The sequence below is a fragment of the Rhinoraja longicauda genome, chromosome 35 (assembly GCF_053455715.1).
Source record: "Rhinoraja longicauda isolate Sanriku21f chromosome 35, sRhiLon1.1, whole genome shotgun sequence".
NCBI lineage: Eukaryota > Metazoa > Chordata > Chondrichthyes > Rajiformes > Arhynchobatidae > Rhinoraja > Rhinoraja longicauda.
This window is the reverse complement of record NC_135987.1, coordinates 12,063,972-12,077,069: the sequence shown is the minus strand read 5'-3', so window position 1 is coordinate 12,077,069 and position 13,098 is coordinate 12,063,972. Positions and strand designations below refer to the sequence as shown.

Genomic DNA, 13,098 nt, shown 5'->3' with positions numbered 1-13,098 from the left:
GGTTAATTGGCTAGGTATAAATGTAAAATTGTCCCTAGTGTGTATAGGATAGTGCTAATGTGCAGGGATCGCTGGTTGGTGCGGACTCGGTGGGCCGAATGGCCTGTTTCCATGCTGAACTAAACTAATGTTTCCAACTAAACTAAACTAATCCCAATCCATGTTTCCAACTAAACTAAACTAATCCCAATTTAAAAATATTTTTTTCTTGAAATGTTCGGCTTAGAATTGGAACAACAGGCAAAAGCCCAGCATTTGGAATAACATGGCCAGCATGATCAAAGAAGTTGATGAAAAGGAGAATTTGCATTTTGAAGCACATTTTTGATGAATTGCAGTTTTGTAGACAAATCCCAGTAACATCAGTGAGACAAATGGCCACTTCATCTGTTTTTGGTGATGTTGATTGTTGGATAACCAAAAGAAGGTAATCTGGTAACCAAGGGAAGGGAGCAAGAAGTGCACTACAAGAGTTCCTTTCATAACCTTAGGACATCTCAAAACAGTCAATCAAGTATTTTTGAAGCATTTTGACGTTTATAGCAAGAGGAATTGTACACAAATTGCACACAAAATTAATACACCTCCTGAGGCTTAGCAATAGCTCATAGATGACTCCACTTTGTGGAGCAGCTGCAGTAAATAAACCTATAGTTTAATCAGACCTACAGGGTCTTAAATAGTAGAGTGGTCATGGGAATGGTGTGGGCAGGATATTGGATGAAGCATAACTTTGAGGATAAATTTACCAATCCCAACCCTGAAAATGTGGAGCAGGATTGTTCGCATTCTATTCAAAAAATACCTTCTCCCGGTTGATGAGATTATTCCTGGCCTTTGGCAACCATCACTGCAAAATTATTTCCTGAACATATTTTAAGATCTGAAAGTCACAATTCTGGATGCTGAAAGTCAAAAGATCTGAAAACAAATCAGTTACCCTGGCGGCAGCTTTTAACCATGCAGTCGTCTCTGACAACCAAGTTCAATATTTATTGGTGAATCTCAGGTAGCTAACTGGAGGCTTTGACTGAATTAATCATCAAAGGTTTTACACTGGCAGAACAGCATACAGGGACAAACTAACTGGTCTGCTTTCAGTGTGCATTGCAAGTTCATTGGATTACTTTTTCAAACTCCATAGTCCAGCTTTAATATTGCCATTCAGTCCTTTCAAATCTATTGTAATGAATGCATAATTATAGGGATGGAACAGTTTAATCTTTCATCCTAATTTGAACGTGTTGTATAGCTCCTGAAGGGACTGGTTTTGAGGGGTTTTTTCTGTTTGTGTGTATTTATAATGTTGGCTCAGTGCTGCTGTTCTAACTAATACTATTCATTTTTGCTTCTTTTGTCGGAGGCCAGTTCAGCTGCACAACAGATCAAATTTCTTTTAAACACGAGGAATAAAATAGTCAATTACTGCCCGCTAAGTTACTAGAAAGAAGGCTGTGAGTGAAAGGTTTTATCAGAGCAGGAACAGATGGGGAAAATGACACGAGGGGAGAATAAATGTTCTTCCAAGAACTACTACTGGGGGATCAAAGGGAGTGGGAGAAAGTAGAGCAAGATGTGAGGTTACTGTTCAAGGTTGCAGGAATCTTGGATTGATGGGAAAGGAGAAGGAAATGATCAACTCAATAGATGGCAACAGATTCAATGTGAAAGAATAACCCACTCTTAATATTAAGAGAAAAACAAAGGTGCCTTTTGTTGTGTTTCTGGATTTCAAGGACACTGACCTGTTTGGCATTTCTGTCTGCTGCAAGCACAATTTGCTCGATAGTCCACGGAAGATAACTTTCCTCACAAGAGGTAACGCACGTTACCTTCCTCTTTAAAATTGTGCCGTAACATAATCAAGGCAGCTTCACACACAGCCAAAGTAGAGTGCAGATTCACAGCACAACTCCAGTGCTCACCCAGAACACTAAACAATGCTGCATAGAGTTTTATTCACTAACGACAGTCCACCAATCACCCAAAAGAAAGGCCTGGATAGAGTGAATGTGGAGAGGATGTTTCCACTAGTGTGATAGTCTAGGACCAGAGCCCATAGCCTCAGAATAAGAGGATGTACCTTTAGAATGGAGATGAGGAGGAATTTCTTTATTCAGAGGGTGGTGAATCTGGGGAATTCATTGCCATAGACTTCTGTGGAGGCCAAGTCAATGGATATTTTTGAGGCAGAGATTGACAGATTCTTGTTTGGTAAGGGTGTCATGGGTTATGGGGAGAAGGCAGGAGAAAGGGGTTGAGAGGGAAAGATAGATCAGCCATGATTGACTGGCGGAGAAGACTTGAAGGGCCAAATGGACTAATTCTGCTCCATGAAAACATAAAGATTGGAAAATAAGACTTATCATGAATCAATTTTTTGAGCGCATCATGAATTTGACACTATCTGAATGAATGTAACCTTGTGTATTGGAGGTTTGTGCTGGCATTAATATATATTTGCATGAGCTTCATTTTATTACTTGAAAGTCTTCACTGTACTTGAGGTTTTGCTGTTTGTCGTTGCTTATGATGAGACGTCTAACAGAGACACTCTAGGTCAATGTCTGGTATTTTAAATATAAAACAAGATATCATAAGATATGTATTTATGTTCTGAATTCTTTAGTTCCATTCTTTATAATGATCGTAATGCTGAGTTGAACATTAAAGATGTCATTTTGATATAGCGATGTGGTTTTGGATATGGCTCATTGTTTATGTTTGCACAGGGTCCACATGGTTCAAAAGGTGACAAGGTGAGAACTCACAGTTTACCAATGTTACCAATGTTAAGTAAAAAGTTCCAATGTGTTAACTATTTGTTTGCAAAACTGGGAGAAGATATAAAGCTGACTGAGAACATAAAGAAGAATGTAAAAACATTGGAGGGGGTAGAGATGGGTGAACAGTAAATGATCAGCCAATGTTACAAGTACATTAATAGATATTGAGAATGGGAGCTGCTTCCTTACAGAATTGTGCTGCTCTTTGATAGTGTCCCATTGTTTAAAAATTGTCTTTGGGGAAGATTTCATGAATTTAAAGCATCACCAACGGCTCCTTATGTATAGCATTGTCCATTTGTCATTGCTATTCTGTTATGCAGGATCTCCAGACACGAGGGTTATTAAAATGCTGTCAGGTTCACTACAAAACCGAATGAGAAATCAAATCTACGTGTTTTATATTTCAATATCCAATACAATTGTCAGAGTTGCTATTACAGTCAAATTTCCACAGAGGGGCAACATTGCAGAAGGTGCTCTGGACACATTGTGTTTGCAGGGCAATAAATATCAGGGAACAGAATGGTATCAACTTGGGGTTTCCAGTCATTCATAAGAGATTTATGTGACTCTGGGATTCGAGCGAGCATCACATTGCAATGGATCAACCTCACTCTCACTCACCCCCACAATTTGAGAGCGGCCCCATTGTATAAACTCGTGCAGATGCATAAACACAGAAACCGCCTGTTATTCTGGCTGTGAGCTAAATGTTAATATTTCCTGGTGGAGTAGTTGGAAGAACGCACGAGCCCGGGTATATCTAATTAGCAAACTTAACAATTTTTGCTAATTGATCATTTACTAATTGATCATTTTTATACTTTGTGTTTCTGTGTTTCTTTTCTCCTTCACGTTACTTCAACTTTTGTCCCGATTTGCATCTGTGAAATGAAAAACTTCATTTTTTTAAATGTGGCTTTATGACTATTTTCCCTAGTTTCCTGTAGTATAACTATAAGTGTTATTGTACAAGGCCTATTTGTGAGTCTTATCAATGGAATGGAATGGAATACTTTATTGTCACGTGTGACAAGCCACAGTGAAATTCAAAGGGTTCAAAGGTCTTTTATTGTCTCGTGATATGCAAATTTCTTTGCTTGTATACCCAATGTATACAAATAGCGGCCACCTATGGCACTGACAAAGGCACGAAGCACGGCCGGCTCCTCCTTTTGTTCTCCCCCCATCCCCTCCCTCATGGCGGTCCCCCGACGCCGGGTCCTCCATTGTTCTTCCCCCCACGCCAGGTGCTCCATTGTTCTTCCCTCTCCTTCACGGTGGTCCCCCCACACTCTCATCGGCCGTCGACTGCGGGTCGACCTGCACTATTTTGCTGGAGGTTGCCAATGAAAAATAAAGCAGTGTTACAGATCTCTGCATCAGGCAGTAGTGGAAATGGGTATCAGTGAGTGTTTGATGGCTGGTATATACTCAGTGGGCTGAAGGGCCTGCGACTGTACTGTAGGTCTGTGACTTTCTAATTTTCACAACTGTTCATTAAAATGTTCATATTTAACTCGATAAAGATGTAAAAGTGGATATAGTGGAGAGTGTTGAGAAAAGGTTAAAGTTTGAGTTTGGAAGATAATACCTCATTCTAGCATTATATATGAAGCAATAATAACAAAGTCAATCAATTAAGGTGAATGGCCTATTCATAGACTGTAGTGATTTCTAATATTTTATACATTTTATTTATTGCTGTGGAGGTATAATGTAATTTATATTATGAAGTACTGACATTGCCATCCCATCGGACTTTTCCCATCGGGAATTGACATTCCCATCGGGCAAAAAGTTATGGAAGTGTGAAAATGCACACCTCCAGATTCAGGGACACAGTTTCTTCCCAGCTGAATCAGACAACTGAACCATCCTGCCACAACTAGAGAACAGTCCTGAACTACTATCTACCTCACTGAAGACTCTCAGAGTCTTTACTGGCTTTATCTTGCCCTAAATGTTATTCACGTTATCATGTACACTGCGAATGGCTCGATTGTAATCATGTATTGTCTTTCCGCTGACTGGTTAGCATGCAACAAAAACTTTTCACTGTACATTGGTGCACATAATAATAAATTAAACTCAAACTCATGTCTGATTATTCTGCCATTTTCTAGGGTCAACGTGGAGATTCAGCACTGACCGTAAGTAGTCTTTCTTTAAAAGTCTGTTTTCACTCACGTGCATATTCGGTTTATATACTGTATACTCTAACAAGGGGAGGGATGCAAGGTTAGTCCTTAAATATGGTTATAATTTCCATTTTAACGGTTCAAGGATGTAATTAATGGTGTTCATTCCATCCATTCTCTTTGATTTAACGTTTTCTGAATTAACTTTCTCAATAATTCAGTTTGACTCACTTTTGGTATTGAAATGCCAGTTTTACTGAGAACATTTACTGTGCTTTTCTCACATTGTAACTATTTTCAATCTTAAATAGTGAAAGCCGTTGGCTATTATTAAAATAATTCATTAGTTTAGTAAAATCAATCCAGAGCCCCTAATACTGGTTACATTTTGATACTAGCATCCCACTAGTGATCACATCTACTATATGGATCTCAAGAACGCAGCCATCTCACACTGGTGTTAGCATGTCCATATAATAAACCATTAAACAATCTGTTGCATGTTTCAACATGGTTACTACAACAATCCCTGCTTTATACGTCATCTGATTTTAATCACGGTAGCGCAGCGGTAGAGTTGCTGCTTTACAGCGAATGCAGCGCCGGAGACTCAGGTTCAATCCTGACTACGGGTGCTGCACTGTAAGGAGTTTGTACGTTCTCCCCGTGACCTGCGTGGGTTTTCTCCGAGAACTTCGGTTTCCTCCCACACTCCAAAGACGTACAGGTATGTAGGTTAATTGGCTGGGTAAATGTAAAAATTGTCCCTAGTGGGTGTAGGATAGTGTTAATGTGCGGGGATCACTGGGCGGCACGGACTTGGAGGGCCGAAAAGGCCTGTTTCCGGCTGTATATATATGATATGATATGATATGATATGAATATAATTATTCTCTGGGTAAAGACATTGCAGTTGTAGCTTCTGGATGATCACTCTATGATCACTCATTCCCTACTAAGATAGACACAAAATGCTGGACCAACTCAGTGGGCCAGGCAGCATCTCTGGATAGAAGGAATGGATGACGTTTCGGGTCAAGACCTTTCTTCAAGGGTCTTCGACCATTGTTTGAAGAAGGGTCTCAACCCAAAACGTCACCCATTCCTCCTATCCAGAGATGCTCCCTGTCCCGCTGAGTTACTCCAGCATTTTGTGTCTATCTTTGGTGTATAACCTGCATCTGCAGCTCCTTTCTACACATTCCCTTCATGAGGCAGGTCTCTGGTCAAATATTTACACTGGAAAACATGGTCACTCATAGTTTATCTTCAGATTGTGACATTTGAGGATAAAGCATTCTACTTTCCATAGTACACTGTGCACAATGGAAAATAGTGACTATTTTTGCAGGGTCAGGACTTATCAACATTCCATTTACAATTCTGAGTAAAGAAATATTTAGATTTTCCTGCCTTGATTTGGATTTTCCTACAGCCCTGATATTGCCCATTGTTTTTCTTTTACTCCCTAACAACCTGTGCTGATATCTTCCTACCCGACCATTTTTTGCTAATTCCACCTATACAGTTTGTTAAACCAGGGTATAAAATAATGTGGGTCTGGGCATCTGATACAGAAACTGCCTGATAGCTGTATACCTCTTGGCTTCAATTTGTTTAATCATCCTTATGGGAATTGAATAAAACTGAAATGCAAATCTAACTTAAAGTCCAGCAGCCATATTCACCTGTGACAGAGGAGTCCCCTTTCCTAAACTAGCTTCACATAATCTTTTCACTTTATTGTTAGCTGGTGAGGAATTAAACTAAGCACTGCTTTGAGATTATAACCAGGACCTTTAAAACTGAAGGTTACATTAACACTGCTCTCCAAACTACAATTACTTAAAAGATTCCTTGGGGTTTTTAAATGAAATAGCACTACCAATCTTGTAACAATAATTAAACGTTGAATTTTATCTTTTACCATTGTTATTTAACTAATTGTTATTATTGGAAACCCTCTTATTTAGTATGACTGGTAATATTTTTATTCATTGTTCACCAAACATATTTATTTCTAGGTTTGTACTAAAACGACATAGATAAAATTGTTATCAGAACTTATAAATGTTTATTATCTAAGCAATTGAGTATTTTATCTATTGGAACCATGCCTCCATTATTCGTAAATGAGCTGTTTATTGCTCATCTCAGCTCTTGTAGATGAACCAAAATCAGCAGTCTTTTCAGAAGGCGACATCATAGATTGGTTGATAGCCAAAAGAATTGTATCACATCTCATGATCCTGTACAGACCCATTACCAGGACATCTAGAAAGTGGTCTAAATTAACCCCAGACTGCAAAATCCCTGGCACGTCTGGCTGCTTTGATAACAAAGATTGTAGAGCTTCTGTTCATAGGGGCAGATTGTTGCTTTTATTTATCTCAAGGGAAATTAAAGCAGTTAAAAGTGGATTTTAATGCACATACATCTTGTGGAATGATTTAGTCATACTTTTGTTTTACAATGCCTGAGAACAGTGACCATTCAAGGGCTTAATTCTGACTCCTATTCCATAATTGATGCAGTGAAAATGACAATTCCCTTGAATATAGACATGCGGACCTACAAATGCTGGTTTACAAACAAAAAAGGCACAAAGTGCTGGAGTAACTCAGCAGGTCAGCTCGCACCTTTGGAGAGCATGGATAGGTAGATGTTTCAGGTCAAGATTTGAAATACTTATAGAAGAACATGAGATAGGAAACAGAAGGAGTGAGCCACTCGGCATTTGTATCTGCTCAACAAGAATGTTTAAACTTTTAAAGCACCACTTTCCCTCACTAGCCCCCCCCCTCCTTTGGTTGATTTAATATCTAAAATCCGATTGATCTCTGCCTTGAATGTACAGTACACAATGACTGATTCTCCATAGTCATCTCTGGTGGAGAATTTTAAAATGTCACCACCCACTAGGTGAAGAAATTTCTTCTCTCCCCTCTCTTCGATGGCTAACCCCTTATTATGAGAATGTGATCGCTGGCTCCAGTTACCAATGAGGGGAAACTGACTCTGCATCAACATTGTAAAGCTGCTGAAGAATTTTGTACATTTCGATGAGGTCACCTCTCGTCCTGCTAAACTCTCAAGAGTGAAGATCCAGTCTGTTTACTCTCACCTCATACAGCAAACCCGCCCTCCCAAGAATCGATCTGGTTTAGAAACCATATTTTAAACTTGCTCTTGCACAATTGAATGGATCTTCAGAATCCATGTTCCAATATTTATAGTTACGTGGAATGGAACAGCTGTCAATTTCCTAGCAATCTCTTTTTGAGGGTGGGTGGAGGGCCATTTTTCTCATTGTGCTTTGACCATTAATGTGGATAGTTGAGTTTCTGAAGCATGCTTCCAAATAAGTGATTTGTGTAATGGTTGTGGTTTGCCGACATTTATGAATGTGTTGGCTCAATCACTTTCCAGGAACATCAATTTTGCATCTCCCTTTCATGTCCTTTCCTGGTCATCCCATGGAGATCAATGATTTCTTAGCTATTGAGAGAAATCAATAGGGAAGGAGAATGGTGTTGGAGGGAAAGATCTTACCAAATCCAAGCAGTCAGAATCTATCCTGTTACCCTCACAGTAACAATGCAATCTAAGAAATGCTGCATGAAACTTTAAAAAAAAAATTGGAAATAACTCAGCAGCATTAAGTTTAGGAGATTTCCTGTATTTTTTTTTAAATGCCCAAACTTTTGTCTTTACAACAGGTGCTGGAGAGGCAATTGCTACTCTAACACCATGGAGATAATAAACTCTCCCAAAGTAAAAAAACATTAACCTCCTTCCCTATTTGGGTCACAATTCTAAACATTCCTTTGTGACGGTCTTCTTTAAATTCCTCTCCGGCCCACATAGCTATCTGTATTTTTCTTTCCTGTTTGAGTTAAGACATATTGTGTATTTTAGTCAAAACATTTTGATTGGCTTCATTTTGCATAATTAGGTTGAGCGATAGATGATGTGTTCTCTCAAGATGATCTCTCAAGTTTATTATTTAGTGGAGATTCTACTGTTTATATCAAAAAGTCCCGGGAAAAGTTGTTCCGCAACAGTAATTGGTTTGCAAGAGTGGGTCCACACTTCCCCTTGTGTTTGGTCCATTAACATAGATGATATAGGAATGGAAGCATGCATCTGACTCCCTGATCTTGGTTTTGGGTAGGTATGGCATATGGACAGGACAACAAAATCATTCTTTTTAAAAGTCTTGGTCAATCATTTTCAAAGTTATAGACAATAGACAATAGAAAATAGGTGCAGGAGTTGGCCATTCGGCCCTTCGAGCAAGCACCACCATTCAATGTGATCATGGCTGATCATTCTCAATCAGTACCCCGTTCCTGCCTTCTCCCCATACCCCCTGACTCCACTATCCTTAAGAGCTCTATCTAGCTCTCTCTTGAATGCATTCAGAGAATTGGCCTCCACTGCCTTCTGAGGCAGAGAATTCCACAGATTCACAACTCTCTGACTGAAAAAGTTTTTCCTCTCTTAGAAAGTTATCTTAGAAAGTTATTCATATTTGAGATCCTTCAATTTTGCATTTCTGTCCTTTTGTAATGAAACCAGCCTTAGGTATTTGAAGAACTCTCTATCCCTATATCTGTCACAAACACCCATACTTTGCAAAATCGGAGATCATTACAAGGAACATGAGAAATATCTCTGTGAGCATTGAGGGTAATTGAGTAACTTAAAAAAAATAATAAGTGGCTGTATTAAAGTAAAACATTCCTATAACTTTTCATTCATAATGTCCAAAAGTGCATTTCATCTTATACTCATAACAATGCATAATGGGGTCCTTTCGGTGCATCAAGCCCATATTGGTTCCCAATAGACCATTCCATCAATCAAATTTCCCCTCTCCTTATTTTCCTGATTGCTCTCCAAACTTTACCCTCTCACACATGCCCATCAATTCTCCTTCGATCTGTTTTGTCATTAAACCACAATAACAGTTAATGTATAGTTACCAATTAAACTACCAACATGCCTTTGGGATGTGGGAGAAAATAGGAGCACCGATCACTTTTAACATTTTAAATGGGGCAGTATTTGCAATTACATATCACAAGCGTCCACAAACAGCAAAGTGATCATCTTTTTTTCTGAGGTGAGGGATGAAAATTGGCCTGGACCTTGCTCTTCCTCAATATAGTGTCATAAGCATTTTTAACACCATCCAAGAGGACAAACGAGTAATATCTCATCTGAAAGAAGTCACCACCAACAGTGCAGTTCTCCCTTAGTACTTCAGTGCATTGTAAATGTTTGTGCTTCATCCTGTCGAGTAGGATAACCACCGATAACCTGACTCAGAGATAAGAGAGCTACTCTCTGAGCCATATGTATTGAACGGATTCTGTCTGCCCCTTGGATAGAATCACTTAGTTTCTATGTTACATTCTGTAGGAGTTCCCTGGGACTTCACTAGCAGCACTGCGGCTAAATCAGATCCTGACTGTGAAGGTTTGTGAGTGCTTTCACTGTCATTATGGTCCGTCTTGCAACAGAGTGGCTTGTGTTCCTAGGAAGCAGCCTAAAATTGGTTTTGTAACTGGTTAGATTTGTGAAACAATATGAAAAAAATCTATTTCCAGCACTGATTGGATATTAATCAATTATACATGTATAATATTAGATATTATACTTGCCTAGCGTGTTGATGTAGTCTCATTGATTTGACCAACTATATACAAACCATTAATTGGTAGGTGTTGCCAACTCTAGTTTTTACATACTCCTAGAAGGTTCATTACATGGACACTTGCTTCCATTATGCTGTTCCCATTCCCCCACTATAAGCGGCCCATCATATCCATCTTATCAGTGATTAACTTTTCCAAGGCCACTTTGGAAAGGAAAACGTATTTCCACTGCTCAATTGAATGATTTTTGACTAATCGTGAGTCACTATTTCCAGGTCCAATCCTGTAATTTTTTCAGAGCATACCAATTTTTGAAAGGAATAGTTGTATTTTCACACCCCGTGATTTTATTCTTCCTGGGACTTTACTACTAGCAGCATCTAGGAAATTGATCTTAAATTGCTGGACAGTCCTGAAGAGTTGGCAACCCTATTAATGAGTGGTGTTCACTTTTAATTGGGAGAATTCCATGATACCCATGGCAGGTGACCATTTCTAGAACACAAACCTTGTTCACCTTGTTACAAGACTGGATCCAAATACTTTACTAAAGCCAGCAACGAATACTGAGGGCAGTCCTTTGGTGAAAAAAAAATGGTGTTTTAATTTCTTAGTTTGTTTTTTGCTGTAATATTTGGCAAATGATGAAGGGTTTTAGATTTATTTTCCTTTCACCAACTGTACACCCACATATAAATATTTCTGTTGCTGGCTTTCGCTCTGTGACTGAGCACGCTGCTTTTTCTCAACAGTCTTCTCTTTTTCCCTCCTCCCTCCCTCCTCTATTTACCCCTTTCCCTTCCAAACCAAACATACCATCTCTTGACCTTTGGTTTTGTACTGACCCCGTGAACTCTGGCTAACGCCTGTTCAGTTTACAACACCTCGACTGAATATACTACCACCTGCTGACCAGATCATCAGACGTCTTTATCCGAAGGTAAATGCCTTTTCTGTGGCTAGGCACCACTTTATTCTTTTCTGTATTCATTCCTCCCCCCCTCTAATAACCCATTCTTTGGTCATGCAGTATGCTTATTGGCTGCTCGGCATCATATTAATTACTTACTCCTTGAATTGACAAAGCAAGCTAGTTGTTGGAAGTTGCACTCACTGCCTTTATGGATTCTAATGGTGTTTGATTCAATCCCAGGGTGAACAAGGACAAGCAAACTGCTCCCCAGGACCACCTGGACCTCCAGGCCCGAAAGGACCTCCAGGGGATTCAGGAAAGCCAGGGGACAACAGTTTACCAGTAAGTTTTGGCTTTGACCGTTTTTCTCTCTCCTGCGGACTTCTGGAACTGTTGTCATTTGCCAAGCTGCCGCTTGACAAAGGAATTAAGCATTAATCTTCCTTTACATTTCTTCCCGTTCGTATTGTCCCAATGCCTAAACCCAGGATGTTGTGAGGCTTTGCAAACACAATTATTTCAGCAGTGTCAAAGAGTACTCAGTGTGCTAATTACAGAACAGATGCAACGCTTCACAGGCACTGCCTACGTGAACTACCTGAGTTACAATTTCACAGCAAAGTGCAGAATCGGGAGATGGACATTTGTGCTAAAATGGTTCAGTTCCAACAGAATGACATTTGCTGGCACTGGGTGCGTGTTATTGGGCTTTGCAGAGTCTGTGCTCATGGGGAGCCACTGATATCGTGAGGCTTAACAAGTTTCCTTCAAATTCCTGACTGCATTCTTTCTCTAGTAAAATAGATGATTCAACTGCTCCAATGAACCAGGGCAGTGTGCCTTCAGAAGTGCAATAGCATTTGTTCAATTGGTGTCCCATGGCCAATTTTTAGGGCCAAGAAATTTAAGAAATTGGCTGCTTTTTAACGAGCCACTGGATTTTATCCATCACCGACCACAGCTGCTTCAAGTTATATTGCAAAGCTGGATTGGTTAGTGCCTTACATCAGAAGTAGTGGGTCAGACTGGTAGTTATGTTTGAACAAAATTGATCGGCTCCCTTCACCCAACACAAAACGAACTGTTTCCAGTCAGAAGCTGAAGAATTATCTGATTCCTGGTTACAATTGGAAAGATTGTGAAATGGCTGTTCCTGGTTTCTCCCACATGACTCTGGTTCAGATTGGGACAAGCCTTTGCTGGCTAGGATACAGCTTTCATGATATCAATTCCAGCAGCTTCTGCTTAACCTTCTGCATTTTGCATTTGCAGACTTTGTTAGGAAAGGCAGCCCAACTCCAGTGGGTTTTTTTATACACAAAAAAAAGCTGATATGCATGATTAATAAACATAAGTGTCATGTGCCTGGAAAAAGAAACAATCTCGGTTAACTTTTTAAATGTACCGGCACGCACTTAGTTTATTTTAGAGATATAGGATGGAACCAGGCCCTTCAGCCCACTGAGTCCATGCCAACCATCAATCACCCATACACCAGTTCCATGTTATCCCACTCTCACATCCTCCACACTGGAGGCAATTTACAGAAACACATTAACCTAGAAATCTGCACGTCTTTGGAATGTGGGAGG

At 39.6% G+C, this 13,098-nt stretch overlaps 1 protein-coding gene across 1 annotated transcript in view; it reads left to right on the top strand.

The window, feature by feature from the left end:
* LOC144609963 (uncharacterized) overlaps positions 1 to 13,098 on the top strand; it is a 121,005-nt gene that overhangs the window by 34,936 nt on the left and 72,971 nt on the right. The window contains exons 9-12 of the mRNA XM_078428369.1: positions 2,733 to 2,759; positions 4,916 to 4,942; positions 10,358 to 10,414; positions 11,747 to 11,848. Of these exons, the coding sequence (XP_078284495.1) occupies positions 2,733 to 2,759; positions 4,916 to 4,942; positions 10,358 to 10,414; positions 11,747 to 11,848 (213 nt within the window). The remainder of the gene's footprint in view (positions 1 to 2,732; positions 2,760 to 4,915; positions 4,943 to 10,357; positions 10,415 to 11,746; positions 11,849 to 13,098) is intronic.